The sequence below is a fragment of the Nomascus leucogenys genome, chromosome 11, assembly GCF_006542625.1.
Source record: "Nomascus leucogenys isolate Asia chromosome 11, Asia_NLE_v1, whole genome shotgun sequence".
NCBI lineage: Eukaryota > Metazoa > Chordata > Mammalia > Primates > Hylobatidae > Nomascus > Nomascus leucogenys.
The window spans coordinates 7,667,538-7,690,209 of NC_044391.1; the positions used below are offsets into that span (position 1 = coordinate 7,667,538).

Below are 22,672 nucleotides of genomic sequence, written 5' to 3' on the forward strand. Positions count from 1 at the left end.
CAAGTGATTCACTTGCCCCAGCCTCCCAATTAGTTGGGATTACAGGCACCCACCACCACGCCCAGCTTAATTTTTGTATTTTTTAGTAGAGATGGGGTTTCACCATGTTGGCCAGGCTGGTCTCAAACTCCTGACCTCAGGTGATCCACCCACCTTGGCCTCCCAAAGTGCTGGGATTACAGGTGTGAGCCAATGTGCCCAGCTGATTTCATTCTTTTTTATGGCTGCATAGTATTCCATGGTGTATATGTACCACATTTTCTTTATCTAGTTCACTGCTGATGGGCATCTAGGTTGATTCCATGTCTTTGCTATTGTGAATAGTGCTGCAGTGAACACATGCATGCATGTGTCTTTACAGTAGAATGTCTTGTATTTCTTTAGGTATATACCTAGTAATGGGATTATTGGGTTGAACGGTGGTTCCATTTTAAGTTCTTTGAGAAATCTCCAGGCTGCTTTCCACAGTGGCTGACATAATTTACATTGCCACCAGCAGAGTATGTGTTTTCCTTTCTCCACAAGTTCACATTTAGAAGTGGTAATTAGAAGGTAAGAAAGGGCCTGCCATAGGCAGACATACTGAAGGCAGAGAAAACAGTGGCAGAGCTGACAAGACAGCCCAATCAGCACAGGCGCTCCAGGTGCCTTAAGCAAAATCACATGCTCTTGTCTCCTCACCAAGCCCTGAAGATGCCCCTGTTTCCAAATCCAGAGCTAGGTCACAGTGACCACCTTGAGGAATCCAGACCAGGCTTAATTCTACTCAAGAGAACCAGATATCCAACACTCAGACCTTACAAATAAATCAAATATAGGCACACAGTTAAAAGCACCCATGTTAAAAGTGGGCACCTTAAAATACAGCTTCAGATTCTTGGTGATATAAGCCAGATTAGAGAATGAGGTTATTTTCTCATCTTTTTTCTACTTTTTCTACTTTAGTGTGAAATGAAGTTGATTTTACATCTCTTAGTATTCTCTGGTTCCAGTAGCTGATCTTTAATATCTGACCTGATAAGGAAGGAACTTATATTACCTGTTACATTTTTGCCTCCATGATTCTGAATATCACTATGTCCCCCCCTCTTGGCTTCACAATATTCCTTAAAAAAAAATGTAGAAAATTGGAGAGTAAAGTCTTGACAAACTGTTCTTGGAGAGGCTGTGCTCTTTTACACTGGCCAGTTTTTGAACTCTTAATAAAAGGGGTCCTTAACAAGCTCAAATGTTTAAATATAAATGGAAAAAGAGCAAAAGGAGATGAAAGAAGTGGCATTCCTGGCGAAACTGGTCAGACGATTTTCAGACTCCAAAGTGTCCTGATAGTTTTATGTGATCCAATCCAGTTCCTGAAAAATCTCTGCCAACAGGTAACAGGTCTTCAAAAGCTTTTGAAGCCAAAGGCTCCCCACCAGCCAGCCCATCTCTCACTAAGTTCTCAGCCTCATTAAGAATGAGAAACAGATACCACGGCACCAACCTGTCTATGAGAGCACAGCAAGACAAATGTAATTGCCTGTACCAGGAATACAAATCAGCAACTCTCAATTATTCATATTTACACCCACTCCATTTTGGTTGTCTTTCCTTTATAATTTGGCCATACATTGATGTCAAGTGTATAATTTTATCTGGGATTTATCAGTTACCACCCAGAGCCATGATTACATGGTGCAGGGAACTTCCTCCCCCTGAGCAAGTCTATCTTTAGTATCTTCTTGATAACCACTTCTTACATTAAAAAAAAGAAAAAATCAAAAGGAAAATCTTGGTTTTCTTATGTGGCTCCAGAATCCCTGAATATAACATTTAGAAGTCATTTATCAACTGAAACTATCGAGCTTTTAGCTGCCACTACAATTTTTCAAAGCAAAGTGTTCTTATTCTTTCTCTTTGTTATTTTTATCAAATTGCAAGAGAAATTTTAGGGACTTCCATATTGACCATTCAATCATGTACTAAGTTCAACTTTCATCTTGCCAGTGTCTTCTTTAACTGCATAAGACTGGCCTTGGAACAATCAGAACAACAGCAAGATGGATAATGGTATGATTTCTGGGAGAACATTTTATAAACAAATAACAGCTCTCTAATCAAGGATTCAAAAGATAATTTATTAGTCTGAGAAGAGGAATCACATACTATACCCAGTAATACGCTTCTTTTATTTTTGCGCCTTTATCTTAAAAATATATTTAAACAAAAACAAAGATAATATTGAATTTTCCCATAAACTTTGCTTTCTTATTTACAGTGTTATATTGTAAATAACATTCCATTATACACAAATTAAGGACTGTGCATTACTGTATGTTCTCTTTACATATTCTTTCATAATATAGTCCATACAGCTCGAAGCTATGCAATATTTAAGCTTAGAAAAGCTTGATGAAATAAGTACAAACTGTATCAATCAGAATATTATTTAAAAAGGTTCTGACATTAATTCTCTGCTAGATTGTTTCACTGAAACCATTCTTTGTTAAAGAAAAATGCCCCATATAAGGGATGAGAACAACAGTTTAAGTTACCACAGGATCCACTTAAACTGGTTAACAAATAAAAACACTTTATTACTTATTACTGTTATTAAATGGAGCACTACCACTGTCAAGTCATCTAAACAAGTAGATTTACTCTTCAGTTCTGACATATTACATCAGCGACAGTTGGTACCTCTTTACGAAATAAAAAATGTTTCCTGCAACTTTAGGTTTTACTTGTAAACAGTTAAAGCACACATTTTGTAAAGATGATTTAACCATTCCTAGTCACACAATGAGGAGTTTCTATTTCATCCACGGAGAGGCAAACACACATACTCCACACATACACATATGTGCGCACATACGCGCACACACACACACAGTCCCGCTCACCCGCCAAAGGCCCGCGTGTCACTAAGCGCTAACTACAGCAGCACTTGTGTCTCGAGCAGTGCACGAGGTTGCAATAGGAATTATAAAACAAGAAAGATAAAACAACCAACTTCGGTTAAAAACCCCAAAAGCTCAGGTTCTGAAATGCCTCTCAGACGCTTCACGCTCAGCCTGAAGGGTCAGTTCACTGGGCTCTCCAGGCGGCACACCCCACCTTCGATTGCCACAGACTGTCCTGCCACTGCACCAGGAGGAAGTCTTGAAATGTGAGTCTGCAGAGAGAGAGATAGGAGAGCATCAGAGGGGTCAGCGGTGTCCCTTGCCACACCCCTACCCATGTCCAAAAAAGGTAGAGGAAACACCAGAGCATTAGGCCTTCACTTTGCTTCTGAGCATCCACAGACTGTACCACTGGTAAACTTTAGTTACTGAAAGATCGTTTGTTCAAATCGCTCAGGAAATACTTACTGAGCATCTGCTACATGCCAAGCACAGCACTCGCAACTTCAGATACGACTTGAGTTACGCAACTTGAGAGGTGACCAAGTTAGCCAAGACCCCTGACTGCACAGAATGTATAGTTTAATTATATTCACAAGAATAGCAGTTTTAATGCCAGCTCTATTGAGTACAGTCGTTATGTGAAAACTAGTAATTTGTATATGTTTTGTCTTCTAAACAGAGTACCTAAGGATGCTTAATTCATGTTTATATCCCAAATTTATTCCTTAAAGAATTTCAGTAGCTTACAAAAACTCAGATAATCCAATAGCCTAAAGTAGGAGAGGAAATGAGAGGAAAAATAAGAGCTTACAAAATAAGGTAAAGACGGAAGTGGAGCCAACGAAGAAATCTAAGCCGAGGAGTTTGGTACTCGTTCCAGAGGCAAGCCTGCTGCCCTGTCTCTCAGTTTCCTAGCAGCAGAGATCAGGCAGGTGGTTCATGTAGCATAAAGATCACAGCAAACCCATTGCTTGGATGAGAACAATTGTTCCTGGCACCGAGACCAAGGAGCCATTTCTCCTAGAGTGTTTGTAAAGAGGGCACTGTGTTTAGTGGCTGAGTGAAGGCGTCAGCTATACGACAGGGAGTTTTGTAGGGCTGAGTGTTACATCACTCGGAGGCTGGGGCTGGAGGCTCTGGTAGAAGACAGTAAGCACTTCACTCTGTTTCATGAGGGGCAGGATGAGGTCAGCCAAGAATTCCTCTTTTTGGTGATCTGGCTTAATCCAAGGATAGATAAATGTCTGGAATTTCTAAGAAAGAGGGGCTGCATAAACTTCAGGCAATCCTCTCTACTTGTTTCTCTAAACGAGCTTTTCCTAAGTACTGAAACATGGTGAGTCTCATCAGAAGACAAGAAACCTTGGTCTGAAAAAGTGTGATCCAAGATGTGTTTGAAGCTTCCTGTGGAGATCTCAATGGGGCATCAAATCATATAAACAGTGGGAGCTGTTTAAGAAAATGTTTTATATGAGCTTATCTCCAGAGTTCTTTTTGAAAGAAGTGAGCTTAGGTCGGGCGCGGTGACTCACGCCTGGAATCCCAGCACTTTGGGAGGCTGAGGCGGGTGGATCACGAGGTCAGGAGATCAAGACCATCCTGGCTAACATGGTGAAACCCCGACTCTATTAAAAATACAAAAAAATTAGCCAGGGGTGGTGGCAGGCGCCTGTAGTCCCAGGTACTCGGGAGGCTGAGGCAGGAGAATGGCGTGAACCTGGGAGGTGGAGCTTGCAGTGAGCCAAGATCACACCACTGCACTCGAGCCTGGGCAACAGAGTGAGACTCCGTCTCAAAAAAAAAAAAAAAAAAAAGAAGTGAGCTTAAATTTCTCTTTAGCCTAAAAACAGACCACTTTCTACAACAAACCTGGATGCCAGCATAAAAAATGCAACAAACTGTTTTACATTGAGCAAGTGTCTAAGGACTGTGTAGAGTCTAGAGTATTCTGCAAGCAGAAGAACTTAACAAGGTACCTTTACAATATTTAAATAGCAACGCACTTTTATTGGAATTTGGAACTAATGGGAAATAACACATTAAAAGGATACATGAAAAAGCAGCAGACATCCATTTTGGGTCATCTCCCTCCACTCCTTGCTACATGCCCTGCTCATACATCTCTCTGTGACACCATGTCTCTAATACCCTTCTCTGGCTTTTTCTCAAGGGAAGCCTTGACCAGGCACCCAACTCAACTTAGAAGCTCTTCTTCTAGCTCCTATAGCACCCATATGAGCATTTCTCATCCAGTCTTGGTTTTGAGTCTTTAGGTTTCTGTAACTGAAAGTCGGTTTTGGGCAGAAGCTTGTGTCATATACATCTCAGTTTCCCTGTACCTGACCATGTGTTTCACACAGAAGCATACTACTCTGGAAATGCTGAGTGGGTAAATGACTGAAACAGACCATTCTAGGGCTATGTTTATGTAAACATGCAGAATCTTAAGGCACTCTACTCCTGCCATTCAAGAGACAGCCGCATCTTCTCATGCAGTGCTAGCCACATCCCTGGTGAAGGTGAAGGCCAAAGTAAAAGGATTTGGCAGTATCGGGCACTGGTCACCAGGGCTGCTTTTAACTCTGGTAAATTAGATGTTCTTGCCATCAATGACCCCTCCCTTGACCTCAACTACATAGTCTACATGTTCCCGTATGATTCCACCCATGGCAAATCCCACGGCACCATCAAGGTTGAGAATGGGAAGCTTGTCATCAGTGGAAATCCCATTAGCATCTTTCAGGAGTGAGATCCCACCAAAATCAAATGGGGCCATGCTGGTGCTCAGTACGTTATGGAGTCCACCAGTATCTTCACGACCATGGAGAAGGCTGGAGCTCACTTGCAGCAGGGAGCCAAAAGGGTCATCATCTCTGCTCCCTCTGCTGAGGTCCCCATATTTATATAGACATGAACCATGAGAAGTATGACAAAAGCCTCAAGATTGTCAGCAATGCCTCCTGTACCACCAACTGCTTGGCACCCCTGGCCAAAGCCATCTATGACAACTTTGGTAACATGGAAGGATTCATGACCACAGTCCACACTATCACTGCCACCGAGAAGACTGTGGATGGCCCCTCCGGAAAACTGTGACATGATGGCTGTGTGGCGCTCCAGAACATCATCCCTGTATCTACTGGCACTGCCAAGGCTGTGAGCAAGGTCATCCCCGAGCTGAACAGGAAGCTCACTGGCATGGCTTTCCATGTCCCCATCACCAACATGTCAGTTGTGGACCTGACCTACCGTCTGGAGAAACCTGCCAAATATGATGATATCAAGAAGGTGGTGAAGCAGGCATCAGAGGGCCCCCTCAAGGGCATCCTGGACTACACTGAGCAGCAGATTGTCTCCTCCAGCTTTAACAGTGACACCCACTCTTCCATCTTCCATGCTGGGGTTGGCAATGCCCTCAACAACCACCTTGTCAAGCTCATTTCCTGGTGTGACAATGAATTTGGCTACAGCAATATGGTGGTGGACCTCAAGGCCCACATGGCCTCCAAGGAGAAAGACCCCTGGACCACCAGCCCCAGCGACAGCATGAAAGGAAGAGAGAGGCCCTCAGCTGCTGGGAGTCCCTGCCCACACTCAGTCCCATACCACACTGAGAATCTCCCGTCCTCACAATGTCCGTGCAGACACCCTCAAGAGGGAAGGGCCTAGGGAGCCCCACCTTGTTGTATACCATGAATAAAGTCCCCTTCACTCAGCCTAAAAAAAAAAAAAAAAAAAAAAAGGAAAAAAGAATTTTAAGTGTTTTAACTGATATGACCAATCTGTTTGGCTGAAAAGTCAATCACTAGTCTGCCATAGTAAAGATTAATTTTAGATTTTTTTTGGACGGGCGTGGTGGCTCACGCCTGTAATCCTAGCACTTTGGGAGGCTGAGGTAGGCAGATCCCTTGAGGTCAGGAGTTCGAGACCAGCCTGGCCAACAGGGTGAAATCCCATCTCTACTAAAAATACAAAAAAAATTAGCTGAGTGTGGTGGCGCATGCCTGTAATCCCAGCTACTCGGGAGGCTGAGGCAGGAGAATTGCTTGAACCCAGGAGGCAGAGGTTGCAGTGAGCCAAGATTGTGCCACTGCACTCCAGCACTCCGTCTCAAAAAAAAAAAAAAAAAAAAGGCCAGGTGCGGTAGCTCACACCTGTAATCCCAGCACTTTGGGAGGCCAAGGCAGATGGATCACGAGGTCAGGAATTTGAGACTATCCTGGCTAACACGGTGAAACCCTGTCTCTACTAAAAATACAAAAAAAAATTAGCCAGACATGGTGGCAGGCACCTGTAGTCCCAGCTACTCAGGAGGCTGAGGCTGGAGAATGGTGTGAACCACGGGGGCGGAGCTTGCAGTAAGCCAAGATCGCGCCACTGCATTCCAGCCTGGGCGACAGAGCAAGACTCCATCTCAAAAAAAACAAAAATAAACAAAAACTTAGTTTTTTTTTTTTTAAAGTATAGACTAACTAAATTAATTTTCCACCTTCCAATTGATGGCACTGTTAGAATAGAGATGGAGCTTTAGATTCTCAGATGCAAACAGCTCCACACCAATGGGATCCACTGGCCATGTAGTTATAATTTGCTGCTTTCTTGCTAATTCCCTGAGAAGCACAGACAGATTCTTGAGGTTAACACCCCTTCAAAAACTATCAACTTATAAATTAAACTGACTGTTCAAAGCCAATATTATTAGGGCTATATCTTTTTATAAAACCAAATACAATGGATTAACAAATTTAGCTCAAAGGTTTTAAAATAAGAAAATTAAAAGTAATATAGAAAGTATATAATTACCATCTAATCACAATCTAAGTAGTAGCTGAAATTTCCTATCATTCATACTCAATGTTAAGATCTTCTAAGACCACCTTAGAAACTGCTCTTGCATGGTTTCTAGGAAAACTGCACACGACTTAATTTTAAAAGTTCTCTTCCAGAGATGGATCATTGGAGGCATGAGCAACTTAAACAGCAGTCAAATGGGGGTCCTTGAGTCTTGTACATTTGTTGTATAATGCTGCATTAATAACCTTCTGACAAATCCAACACAAGGAGGAACATGAAAAACACTAGGGTAAACTTGTTTGCATGGGCATTTTCCCTCCTGGAAAGCAGGACTCTAGCCTCCTGAGACAAGTGTGTTCAGCTCAATTTTATGTTATCACGTGCTTTTGAAGAAACAGATATCCTTTTTTTCTACCACTTTCCCTTCTCCTGTTAATTCTTACTTTTCAAACTGCTGAGTCATAGAAAACAACTAATTTTTCATGCACTAACAATGTCACATGAACTTTAATATAATCTGGAATACTGTGTGTACTTTATAGAATAAAAATCCATTTAACAAGTTAAGCTTCTCTTCTGTATTTATCACTACTTGGGCAATGTGGACATGGTATATGGTACTGTGAGATTGTACTGTGAACTGGGTATTACCTTACATCCTTGCATTGTGAGTTCTTGCCTGACATGATAATAGTCACCCTCAGCTTTTTTTTTTTTCTTCTTCTTCTTCTTGAGACGAAGTCTTGCTCTGTCGCTCAGGCTGGAGTGCAGTGGCGCGATCTCAGCTCACTGCAACCTCCGCCCACCAGGTTCAAGAGATTCTCCTGCCTCAGTCTCCTGGGTAGCTGGGACTACAGGTGTGTGCCACCACACCTGGCTAATTTTTTTTTTTTTTTTTAGTAGAGATGGGGTTTCACCATGTTAGCCAGGATGGTCTCGACCTCCTGACCTCATGATCCGCCTGCCTCGGCCTCCCAAACTGCTGATTACAAGCATGAGCGACTGCACCCAGCCGCCCTCAGCTTTCTTTTAGTGCCACAAACGTGATACACCTTAAATGACTAAGTCCAGAGACAAAGGCAAGACAAGGGCTGGGGAAGTGTGTCTGGTTGGTTTTTATTGCCTTGTTTCTATTGTGGGCTTTTACATTTTTTTCTCTCTTACTGAGTTGACTCAGGAGACACTGCCACCCACCCCCTATCCTTTTCCCAGAAGTTCCCTACCCATCGCTTTTTAACAGCCATCTTTCAAAAAGACACAATTTGTGAATAAGTATATTCTAAGCATTCTTTGTGTGCAGCATTAAACCGTGGAATGTAGTTAACTGCTCTAAAAATAGAGTTTGGTCTTCAGACTTCATCCTGAAGGCAGATGCACTCAACTAGCTGACAGTTTCACATGAACCTTCTTAATATCGTCTAGAACGATGTGTGTATTTTACAGAATAAAAATCCATTAACTATAGGTGAAAAGATCTGGGTGCCCACTTACTAAGCCTGTGTGATATTGGGCAATGGAAAATGAAGACTGGGTTAGATGGTCTCTAGAGCATCCTTTCAGAGTTTGGACAATCTCTGATGCTGACTTCATTCAGCTTGTATATACATTGTTAATGAATCAAAAAAAAAGTATTTACTTCTATTTTCTCATTGTCTTAAATTAAAAGTATTAAATTGGCCAGAGAAATTTGAAGATACAATTCCCGAGTTCAGCCAACCAATCAGAAATATCAACAGAATGAGAACGGAATGCCATATGTTATTTATCTTACTGTGTGTCGCTCATACCTCATTCTCCACATTGAAAACAAGGATGTCAGATGAAACACAAAGATGACATTCGGGTAAATTTCATTGTTAGTACTGAAACAGGGATATATACAGGGCAAAAAGTTCTATTATTCTCACATACAAATATCATATCTAAGGAGCCTTAAAATAAGATTAAAATGCTGTCTGATGAGAACAGCATGTTCTTCCAGCCTCAAGGCCACTTTGGTTCTTACTATCACCAGGCTCACTGACACCACACTTCAGTCAGAGGCAACATCAGACAAGAGTTCCCTCCTATTTTTAGGTTAAAAGCCCAGTGAAGATACTTGCATAAACATGGCAAGCACATGTACCTATTATTTCACCACTCACGTGGAGAATTATCATGAATATTCCCTCTTGCTACAGGTGATAAAAGGGCTGCATTATTTAACAAATATTTATTCTGCAAGTTATTATGGAGGAACAGAAGAATGAAACACACGGATCTTGCTCTAAGTGCAATTATGTCTTTGCAGGATGCAGAAACTAGTTCTTTGTGAAATCTTAACAATAAGTCCCTATATTTGCATAATGCTTTACTTTCCATAGCACTTTTGCATCAATGAGATCTCCTCAAAATACCATGTCAGACAGAAAGACATATACTATACCTATTTTTTTCAGATAAAAAAAGAAAAAAACAAATGAGACAGAATGGTAATGTGGTTTGCTTATGGTCAGAGAGGAAGTGGAAAAATTGAGATGTGAATGAAAGCCTCTGAACTCCAAATTTAGGGCTATCTTTACTCCCCCCGAAGACTTACCATGAAGGAGGATTCTAAATCTGGCTCTGTTAAGAGACATGCTTTTAACTGCAGGAGGCTTTAGACAAAGCAGGTTTTCAGTGTGAAACAGAGCTTGCTCAGGAAAGCTACTGGCACAAATCTTACCAACAAATTTCAAGATGATTCTGGGACTCACAGAAATCGGTTTGAGCCCCAACTCTGCTGCTGATAGATTGGATAGTTTCTGGATGGGGAAATCACTGGATTTCTGGGTTTCAATGACTTTGCAGGTATAAGTGAAAAACTTCAACTCAATTATATTCAGAGTTCTTTCTGATTTTCACATTCTACGGAGTTTTACTACTGAGGGTTTCCCTTCAGGTCTGTAAGGGGAGGCTCTGGGTCACCATTTCCTTGGTCAAGACAGCCCAGTTTCCTCTTCATAGGGAACCTGGCCTCACCATCCTGAAGATTTGTACTAGGTGAAACCCAAAATTTCATTTATGGTCTTCTGGTTGGTAAGCTGCCAGATAACATGAATCTTACTATAGTTTGAAAACAGCATCTTCTATTTGAAAAGAAATGAAAGGCTAACACTTAAACTATCATTAAGAATGAGGCTACTCTCCATTTGTGTAATGGACAATTTCCTGAGAATCTCAGTTAATCTGCCAGTGAGGAATTTTGGAGGGGAAAAATACAAACCACCAACAACTTATTTGAAGAAAATTCTCTTTGTCAAAATCTTGTGCTTCCTGACTTACTGATCCGACCCGTGCCCCCAAAGAACTGTTAAGGCACGGAGACCCAGAAAGCAGCATTTCTCAAGCTGACTTCTGCTGGGTCCTGGGAGGTGCTCTCTCTTTAAAAAAAAGCGGGGGGCAGTGCGGGAGCATGGGCAAAAGCTGCAAATATATTGCTCCACCTTGTTCTACCCTTCTTAGAGCTAGACAGGCACATGAGCACAGAAAGGTTCAGACATCCTGCATTCAAAAGACCTGTGTGACTCTGTAAAAGTTAGTTCATCCCAAATGTCAAGGAATGCCTTCCTTTAATACTAGCTGTACCTGGAACTACTACAAATAATATGCTAAAACTTTCCTTTTATTTTACTCCAAAACGTAACCTCACTTTCCTTTGCTGATTCTTCCTCATCTCCCCAACGACTAAATGTTGGAGTGTCCAAAGACTCAACAGACCACTTTTCTTCCACTCATTTTAAAGAAAAATGTCTATGAAGTGTTTTGGATATAAAGTGAAGCATCTGGTTGCACTGGAAATTGAGGTAAGAATTATAACTCTATAGATCTACCTCCTCCTCCAGTTGCCACTCCATTTCTTTACTTCCATTTACAGCAAAGTTCTTTGAAAGGGTTCTCTACACCTATTACCTCAAATTCTTTCCTTCCATTTTCTCTTTAAGCCCTCTATAATCAGCTTTTTGCTTTCACCTCTCCACCAAAACCCCTCTTTATCAAAATAAGAAATGACTTCCGATGCCAAATCCAATAGCCTGTCCTCAGATCTAATTTCACAAGGCCCAGCAGCAGCATCTGATAAAGTTGATCACCTGCTTCTTCTTGAAACACCCTTTTCCCTTGTTTTTTAGGACACCATTCTCACCTGGTTCTCCTCTTACCACTATGATTATAACTTTTCATTCTCCCTGGCTGCTTCCCCAACTTATAAGTACAAAAGTTCCCCAGGAATCTTTTCTCCTGTCTGTGTTCACGTCCTTGGTGATCTCATCCAAATGCTTTTTAAAAAAATGTTTATATGCTGAGATTCCCTAATCTGTATCTCCATCTTAGTCCTTTCTCCTAAACTGCAGACACACATCCAGCTACCTTTTGGGCTTCCCCATTTGATGCCTAACAGGCATCTTGAAATTAACATGTCCAGAACTGAGTTTCTGCTACTTCCCCTCAAGTCTTTTCCCCCCACTTCACCTTCTTCCTCACCCTAGTAAATGGCAATTCCACTCTTCTGTTTAGGCCAAAATCTTAAGAGTCATCATTGCCTTTTCTATTTCCCTCATATGTCTATCCCACCCATCAGCAAATCCCATTGGCTCTATCTTAAAACACAAGCAGAAGCCACCTACTTCTCCCCACCTGTGTGGATAATGCTCTAGTCCAAGCCATTATTATCACTTACCTCTATGGCAACAACCTTCTACTCGGCCTCCCTTTCAGCAGCTGGAGTCACCTCTTCAGATGTAAGTCAGTTCGTATCACTCCACTGCTCATTACTCCCCAGTGGCTCCCATTTCAGAGGAAAAGCCCAAATATTGACCATGGATAAAAAACTGTGTAATCTATCTGGCCTTCCATTGCCTACTCTGACCCACTAAGACTGGCCTTCTCACTGTCCCTCCAACACACCAGGCACACTCCTACTTGAGAGTGTTTGCACTGTTCCCTATGCCTGGAATGTTCTTGCCTTGCTCCCATAAATCCTCCAAGACTTTACTCGAATGACACCCTTGAAGTGAAACCTACCTAACACTGGAATCCCTGTACCTCCTAACCCCTTCCCTAGCTTCACATCTCTTTTTAGCACTTATCACAAATATAGTATAGGCCTTACTTATCTTGTTCGTTATTTCCCCCACCAGTATGTAAGTCCTCAAGTACAGGGATTCTTGTCTGCTTTGTTCACTATGATGTCCCCAGAAAAGTACCTCAATATAGAAGGCACTCAATGGCATTTAATAAATAATTCATTCGAAAAATGAGATACTGTGTTTTATCAAACTTTTACTCCTAAGTAAACTGAGGTTTTTTTAATAGCTGAAATCTCAAGCCAAGTAATAAGGCTTCCTTCTTAGTCATTATTAGCTACTGTAATAACCCTAACTCTTAACTGTTCAAAATTTTACCATGATATTCACAAAAGCCATCAATGGAAGAAGTCAAAGCATTATTGGGGTTCTAATCTGTTTTAGGAAGCACATTTAAAATAACATTAATTTTCTATTTCAAATGAAAAAAGATCTATTTCCAAGTACTCTGAGCATCTCCTACTAGTGAGTTGTTAATATAACCCTCATCCTAAATTAAGTTTCATTTTACCCCTTCAACATTGCAGCAGACAGTGCAGTCCAAACACGTACAGTACGGTGATGACAGCTCAAGACCATAAAAGCAAACTGTCAGTACCTACCACTTAACTGCATCCAGAAGTATTTGAAAGAAATGTAAATAGAGAGAACAGTGCAACCACAGCCAAATGTCTCAATTAGTGATACTAAAATGTTAAGTTTTCACAAATTTTCAGTATTGCTTTACTTACAGAACATAAAAGTCATACATTGTTACTATCACAAACAAATTCTAATCCTTAGGATTAAACAGAACAAGCACTCCAAAATGAAGACTTTTAAAAAAACATAAACTATATTATTTGAATGAATCATACTGGAATGAAAATGTATTCTAGCAGATAGACTTGGCTTAGGGTTCAAAATCTACAACACGGGTTAGTCTCAAATGCCTATGACGCAGGTCAGGTGTAGGACTGTGAAAGTGAAGCGCCCAGGCTTCACCAAACAGGGCGGCTACCACCCGGCTCTAAACAATCACTGCCACATAGGAAATGGGTCCTAGTGTTGTCAAATCATCTGCTCTTATAGGAGAAAACACACCAGAACTTAAAAATCATATTTTAACATAAAAATTTAAATGTTTAAACCTGTGTAAAATTTTTCCATATGATTTGTATTTTATATATATTTAATTTTTTTCAAAGCTGTATGATGAATACAGCTTTTGATCTGAAATCTGGAGATTACTGGGAAGAAAGGACAGTGGGAACAAAATGTTGTATCTACACACCATCCTAACTCAAAGTTCTACCCTGAAGCTCAACATGCAGTCACTCATTAAAGAGCTGTCCCCCAAATGCCTTCTATGTGCTGGGCCTTGTGTTGTCATTAGTACCCGCACATATAAGATATACCTAGTAGATTCCACATCTGTAACTCACCCATTTAATAAAATAATGTAATAAAAGTTGTTACAGCAGAAAATCAATGGGGGATTCTCAATATTTACAATCATAGAAACCAGTATCTTTTCTCAAGTTAGTAAGTTAACATGAAATAACAATGACATGACCAAGATTATAGTTTTTGTCTCGAGATTGAAAAAAACAAGAGAAAATTCCTTTCATCATTTGGCTACTGCTTCCCAACCAAAAAACAAAAACACCATAGGTAATCATTACTCATTTCCTGTTCATAATAAAGTCAATCATTTTTAAGTACATTTGTCTCATTTACATGTCATCGTTATACGTCCTGTGAGCAAACAGCAGGCATGAGTCTGGCTGGGAAGATACATATTTATCTAAAATGTTGGGTACTAGAAGGTAACAAGGTGATATTCTAAGTTAAGTTCACATTTGTGACTGATAACTACATACGTATGTGGAGATACAGAAATTAATGTGTTCATTACTTTTCATGTTGCTAAAATAAAGTTCATCCACTTCATTTCTACTAATATGGAGGGTCTACAAGTCAAGTAATAGATTAAAATAGACATTTATCTTTGCAAAGATCTTACCCTACACCATGATTAAAATGAGAATAATTTGAATACATATTATTCGCACCTCTGGGAAGACTTATACTCTTAACAACACAGTAAATTCCCTCTTTGTTTTTCTATTTATTGCTTTGGAGCAATGTTGAATGAATCAATTGGAAGAAATTAATGAAGTAAGACTAATTAGGCAAAAATAAAATTACCAACACTCTTAGAAATTAACTTGAGGCTGAGGAAACTGTTTTTCATACATTCAATCTTCCGCAGTCTTTTCCTGTTTGTGTAAATGACTTTCTAAATAGACCCAATGGGATCATCCTGGCAGCCCTAAGAGCATGGAAAAGAAACACAAGTTTCTACATTTCAAATGCTGGGCAAACTTAAAAGGTACAAGTAAAATCAGCGATTAGCCACTTTTCCTATGGTTTATAAGTGCACTTGCCAAAACTTAGCTGTCTGGGATGTTTTTTTTAGTATATAGGTTTATTGGTGGCACCTTAACTACCATCCCGAGGCAGTTGGCTTCCTGCCAGGGATCAGATGCCTTTAGTTGTTGGATAATATAAGAACTAGATTATCAAACGCAGTTAAAATTTGGTTAAGACTAAGGCCAATTTGTATGTAGGTGTTTCCTGTCAAATCTAAAATATGGTCTAAATCTATTTGGCTGGATACATGCATGTAGCCATTGGCTACTATTGTGAAATGGAAGTCTCTTTTAAGGGATTCATGGTCAATACATCCTGCAGGTGTTCCACTGCCCAGTGCTCACTGGAATACAAGAAGATTGCCTGTAATCAAGGTTCACACAAGAGAAATTTAACACAGCTAGTAAGCAATATTCTCCCTTGGATGGGTGAGCTTAAAAGAAATGCTGAAGGCACACCTTAGATTTGATTTAAAAACCTAAGTTGTGGCGCTGTCAAAGTGGTAGACCTCTATCAGACAGTTTTTAGAAAGAGCTCCTTTGCCACCACTTTGGCTTGAATTGCAGGGTTCAGGGAGGAGTGTCTTTCCTTGCAGCTTCCAACAATTTTTTTTTCCTGTGCTGGGAACTCTGAATTCACTTGCCAGCTGGCTTATTAACTTATTAACATTAACTTATTAACTTATTAACATTAACTTGCAAGTTAGAGTTGCATTTTGTCAAAATGTAATAACCATTACCATTTCCACCAAAGGAGCACGGTGAACATTCAGGTGGCATCACTCTTGTCATAGTCAATATAAATGGCACCTTTGGGAGCATAACTGCAGTGTAAATGGGGCCTGTGGAGCTGTGGTGTGATGGTCCTGAGAGATTCCCTGCAACTTCCACCATCACCTCTTCCTCTACCACAACTACTGCTGCCACCAACACCCATCATAACAAATGCAGCATCTATTACATGCACTTCATTTTTATTATTCAACTAATTTTCAGAATTCTATCAAAGCATCAATAGATGAGGAAACTAAGGATCAAAGCTGTAACTTGCCCCGGGTTATAAAGCAGGGACTCCAGGATTGAAATCCAAGTCTGACTAATTCTAAAGCCCGTGCTGCCAATCATTACATGCCTCTTTAAAGACAGTCTCACCTGGGGAACATAGCAAGACCCTGTCTTGACAAGTAATAAAATAAAAATTAGCCAGGCGAGGTGTGCCCCTGTAGTCCTAGTTACTAGGGAGGCTGGGGCTGGAGGATCTCTTGAACTCAGGAATTTGAGGTTACAGTGAGCCATAATCTCCAGCTGCACTCCAGCCTGGATGACAGAGCAAGATCCTATCTCATAAAAAACAAAAACAAAAACAAACCCAGATAGTCTAGCTAATACCATTTTTAAGACTTTCAAAAAACAGAGGTACGATTTTACATACAATAAAGTGCATAGACGTTCAGTAAAGGATTTGATGATTTTTAATGATTTGTATCCCCATGAAACCAAATCCTAAGGAGAACATTTTCCAGACAGGACATTTCTATTACTGCCCCCAAATTCCCTTCATGCCCTTTTCTTGAAGCAATCACTTTCTGATTTCTATCATCATAGCTTAGTTGAGCCAATTATTAAACTTCATATAAATAGAATAATTCACTTAGTACTCTTTTATGTCTGGCTTTGTTCACTCAACATAACTTTGTGAACAAAGTAAAAGTTATGTAGGAAAATTATTTAGCTTTGTGAGGGTTTACCCTTGGCCCAAGAAGATCTTATTAAAGTTTTATAAACAGGCCAGGTGTGCAGTGGTTCACACTTGTAATCCCAGTGCTTTGCGAGGCCGAGGTGGGAGTATTGCTTGAGGCCAAGAGTTTGAGATTATGCCAGCCTGGGCAACATAGCAAGACCTCATCTCTACAAAACATTTAAAAATTAGCCAGGCCTCGTGGTGTACCTATAGTCTTAGCTACCTGGGGAGCTGAGGCAAGAGGATCGTTTGAGCCCAGGAGTTTGAAGTTACAGTGAGCTACGATTGTGCCACTGCACTCCAAGTGGGTGATACGGTGAGATCCTGTCTCTAAAGTAAGTAAATAAATAAATAAATTGCATTATTTAGGTAAATAGGATGATTTTATGAGGTTTTCAGACATTAAAGCTGAGAAAAGTTAATAGTCATCACATCAAGATTTACATAATCACATTCAAAATAAAATAATAAAAGAAAAAATATCTCAAATAAATTGCAATTTCTAGTCAAACATCTATTTCTGTATCAATTTTGATTTCTGAATTTATCTTTCATGTATATCTTTTTCTGAATCTCTGTTCAGAAATAATCTTTTCGTTACACATAAAAAAATATTTTTAGCACAAATAATCCTTTGTGTTATCACCCTAGTCTTAATACCACAAAGTCACCTGTTTTACCTTGCTTATATTTTTATCTTTAAGAGCAGGATACACTTATTTAGTCAGTTATACCCCAATAACCTTGTGAATAAAAAATTTGAGTATTAAAAACAAATACGGGTGTTATTATTTCACTAATCCTCACCTAATTTTAGAAAAATCACTTCCCTAAAGCAGCAACTTTGCCTGAAAATTTTTCAGACTGAAAGAAAAGTGAAATTATGAGAAACCTATGACAGTTTACTAGATATTGTGTGCTTTTATTAGTTTAACACTGGTAATACCTGAAGGCCAAGAGTAAATTAATAGGATAACATTTTAAAATGTATACTTAAGTTTAAAGTATGTAAGCAATTAGGTAAGCTTGTGAAGAAGCTGACCAAAATACATACATCAGGAGATACAAGTGTCCATTTAAATTTCCTCTTTCATTTTTTTTAAAAGAATATTTTATTAAGGTTGTTGAATGTATAATTTCTCATTTTGGAAATCTTTATTGTAAAGACAATTCTTTCATCCGACGACAAACAGTATCCACACTGCTGGTGATTATTCTGTCCCTCCACATTGAATAAAATTTGGTTTACTTAATTTTATTTATTTATTTATTTATTTTTGAGATGGAGTCTCCCTCTGTTGCCCAGGCTGGAGTGCAGTGGCACGATCTCGGCTCACTGCAACCTCCACCTCCTGGGTTCAAGCGATTCTCCTGCCTTAACCGCCTGAGCAGCTGGGACTACAGGTGTGTGCCACCATGCCCAGCTAATTTTTTTTTTTTTTGTATTTTTAGTAGAGATGGGATTCCACCATGTTAGCCAGGATGGTCTCGATCTCCTGACCTCGTGATCTGCCTGCCTCAGCCTCCCAAAGTGCTAAGATTACAAGCATGAGCCACCACGCCCAGCCAGTTTCCTCCTGAGACACAAATTTCCATCTATAATTCTGAGACAATATTTAATAATTTCTGCAGTGTTTGGTGGACCCTGCTGCATCAACCCATCTGGCAATTCCCTTCCCTCAAAATGCTGTGAAACTGCAGAGTTGGACGGTATTCCTGCTGATTTCAAAGCTGATACACTGATTTTTAGGGTTGCCTCTTCTGTGGAGGAAAACTGCCTTGATTACAGTAGCTTTACAGTAGGTCTTAAAGTCTGGTACTACAAGTCCTCTAACTCTGATCTTTTTTAAAGTTGATTTTTGCAGTTGTAGGTCCTTTAAATTCCCACACAAATTATAAAACCAACTTGTCAATTTTTTATTTAAAAATGTCTGCTGGAATTTTTATTGAGATTGCTTCGAATCTATACCTGAATGTGGAAAGAATGGCTCTCTTACTGTGTTTTCCAATCCATGAATATGGCATGTTTCTCTATTTAGGTTGTCTTTTATTTCTCTCAGCAAGGTTTTATAGTTTTCAGGGAACAGGTCTTGCACATCATTCATCAGATTCATTTCATGTCCTCTGAGAATAACTATGGTTTTTACTATTTCTTTTCCAAGTTTTATCTTTTATTTGCTTTATTGTACTAGTGGAGCATCCAATAAAATACTGAATAGAAGTGATGAGTGGATGGCCTCTTTACCTGTTGTCAGTGTTAGAAAGAAAGTGTTCAGTGTTTCACCAATTAGTATGATTTTAGCTGTAGGTTTTTGATAAGATGATGCTCTTAATCACATTGAGGAATTTTCCTTGGATATCTCATATCTTGAGGTGTTTTTTTTTTTTTTTTTTTTTTGAGACAGAGTCTCCCTCTGTCGCCCAGGCTAGAGTGCAGTCATGCGATCTCTGCTCACTGCAAGCTCCGCCTCCCGGGTTCATGCCATTCTCCTGCCTCAGCCTCCCGACTAGCTGGGACTACAGGCGCCCGCCACCACGCCTGGCTAATTTTTTGTATTTTTAGTAGAGATGGGGTTTCACCGTGTTAGCCAGGATGGTCTCGATCTCCTGACCTGCTGATCCGCCTACCTCGGCCTCCCAAAGTGCTAGGATTACAGGCATGAGCCACCGCGCCCGGCTATTTTGAGGTTTTTATCATTCACGCAAGTTGAGATGATCATATGGAATCAAGAGGAACATATGGGTTTTCTCCTTTATTTTGGTAACACAGTAAATTATATCAATTAACATTTTTAACAGCTTTACTGAGATATAATTCACATATCATAAAATTCATCCACTTAAATAACTGTTCAATTCAGTAGTTTTTAATATATTTGCAAAATGTGCAATGTTCTAATTCCAGAACATTTTCATCACCTCTAAAAGAAACCCTGTGCCCATTAGCACTCACTCCCCATTCCCTTACCTCTACCACTAATCTACCTTATCTCTATGGAGTTTCCTATTCTGGACATTTCATATAAACAAAATCATACACTATGTGGCCGTTAGTGTCTGGCTTCTTTTACCTAGAATAATGTTTTCAAGGTTCATCCAAGCTACAGTATATATCTGCACTTCATTCCTTTTTACAGCTGAAAATATTCCATTGTATGAATATTTCACATTTTGCTGATCCATTCAGCAGTTGATGGGCATTTGGATTGTTTCTTGTTTGCTGTTATGAATAATGCTGCTATAAGTATCCATGCACAAGTTTTTATGTGGACATATCTTTTCATTTTCTTGGGAATGTACCTAGAAATGGAACTGCTGGGTCACATGGTAACTCTATGTTTAACTTTTTGAGGAACTGCCAAACTGCTGTCCAAAGTAGCAGCACCATTTTTACATTCCTATCAGCAGTATATGAGGGTTCCAATTTCTCCACATCCTCACCAAGACTTGTTATTATTCACAATTTTTATCATAGCCATCTTGTTGGATGTGAAGTGGTATCTATTTGTGGTTGTGATCTGCATTTCACTAATGACTACTGATGTTAAGCATCTTTTCCTGTACTTACTGGCTATTTGTATATCTTCTTTAGAAAAATGTCTACTCAGATCTCATGCCCATTTTATGCCTTCTTATTGTTCAGTTGTAAGAGTTCTCTATATGTTCTGGTACAAGCTCCTTACCAATTACATGATTTGCAAATATGTTTTCCTATTTTGTGGGCTTTTTCTACTTTCTTGATGTTATCCTTTGAAGCATAAAAGTTTTAAACTTTTATGATGTCCTATTTATTTTTTCTTTTGTTGCTTGTGCTTTTGGGATCATATCTAAGAAATAACTGCATAATCCAAGGACAGAAAGATTTACTCCTAAGTCCTCCTAAGAAATTTATAGTTTTAGCTCTTAACATTTTGGTTCCTGATACATTTTGAGTTAGTTTTTATATATGGGATAAAGGGTCCAACTTCATTATTTTACATGTGGATATCCTTACGTTCCAGTATCATTTGTTGGCAATGACTGACTTTTGAAATGCTAAGTCAACTGTGCATTCCTTGGAAAAACCTTATTTGGTGTCCACGGGCAGTAATACTGCTGGATTTTTCATTCCAAAGTAATAACTTATTAAGCATCTATGCATATATATTCATGACAGCTATTGGTCTGTAGTTTTCCTTCCTTGTAACATCTTTGTCAAATACTGAGGTTACCCTTGTCTCATAAAATGAATTGGAAAACAATCCCTCTGCTTTGTTTTTCTGAAAGAAATGGCATAAGATTAATGTTATTTCTTCCTGAAATGTCTGATATAAGATACCAGTGACACCATCTGGGCATAAAGTTTACTTTATGAGAATGTTTTGCTTCTAGAAATTCAATTTCTTAAATATGTAAGTGGTTAAATTTTTTGTGTTTAGTTTGTTAAGTCGGTTTTCTTCAATAAATTAATAAATTTCATCCAGCTGCTGCCTCTGTTGAAATAAAATTAGCCATTTAATGCCTACAGAATCGGTGATCCTGCATTACTATTTCCTTTTCATTCTTGCTATTGGTAATTTGTGGGTTTCTTTCTTTCTTTCCTAATCATTCTTTCTAAAGTTTTATTAATTTCACTAATTTTTTTTCAAAGAACCGCCTAGCTTTGCTTTTCTCCATTTTAAAATTTCTTTTCTATGTTACTGCTTGTATTCTTATTTTGATTATTTTCCATCTATTCTTCTTAAAGCTTCTTAAGATGACAGCTTAACTTATTTATTTTAAACTTTCTTTTCTACCATAAGTATTTAAGGACATACTTTTCCTTTTAATGTTTTAATTGCATCCTATAAATTCTGATATATTGTTTTAATTATCATTCAGTTGAAAATAATCACCAGTTTCTCTTGGTAAATATTCCTTATGAACTTGAAAATAATAACTTGTTGAATGTAATGTTCTATAAATACCACTTTGGTCAAGTTGGGTCTATTATTCATATCCTTACTAATTTTTATTCAAGTCATTTACTATTGTATGTCTTATTTCATACTGAGAGAAAGAAGGATGTTAAAGTTTCCAACTATGACTATAGATTTGTCTATTACTCCTTTTATTACTCTCAATTTTTGTTTCTTTTACCAGGCACATATACCTTTAGAAGTTTTGTACCTTTTTAATTGAATGGACCACATTTTCAATATGAAATGTCCTGTTCTATCTCCTATCTCCTAGGCCTGACACTAATATAGCCATACCAGCTTTCATTTTTGAAAATTATTTTATTTCTAATTTTTATCTCATTGAACTTTTTCTATTATTTTTCATCCTTCCTGGGTTTGAAATTATCTTTTAAATGATGTGAATATACTCAATATCAGTTATTTTATGTTTTTATTTTTTTCAACTGACATACTAATCATTTTATTTTATTGACACATATTTTACATGTGTATGGGATACATGTGATACTTTGTTTCATGCACAGAATGTGTTATGATCAAGTCAGGGTATTTGGGGTATCCATCACCTTGAGTATTTATCATTTCTATACATATTGGGAAAATTTCAAGTTCTATCTTCTCGCTACTGGAAATATATAATACATTGTTGTTAACTATAGTCAACTTACTCTATCAAAAATTAGAACTCATACTTTCTATCTAACTGTACCCATTGACCGACCTCTCTTCATTCCCTCCTCCCACTCACACACCTTTCCAACCCTCTGGTATTTATCATTGTACTCTCTGTCTCTAT

General features: G+C 39.0%; 1 protein-coding gene and 1 pseudogene across 4 annotated transcripts in view; one reads left to right on the top strand and one right to left on the bottom strand.

Moving 5' to 3' along the window:
* Positions 1–2,093: 2,093 nt before the first annotated feature.
* The window catches only part of TASP1 (taspase 1), a 259,919-nt gene continuing 239,340 nt past the window's right edge, over positions 2,094–22,672 (bottom strand). For all 4 annotated transcript variants that reach the window (XR_004032224.1, XM_003252048.2, XM_030821990.1 and 1 more), the window contains one exon: positions 2,094–3,154. Coding sequence is in view for 3 of the 4 variants with exons in the window: in XM_003252048.2 (XP_003252096.1) it covers positions 3,062–3,154 (93 nt within the window). In the remaining variant the exon portion in view is untranslated. The remainder of the gene's footprint in view (positions 3,155–22,672) is intronic.
* LOC115837348 lies at positions 5,231–6,554 on the top strand (annotated as a pseudogene).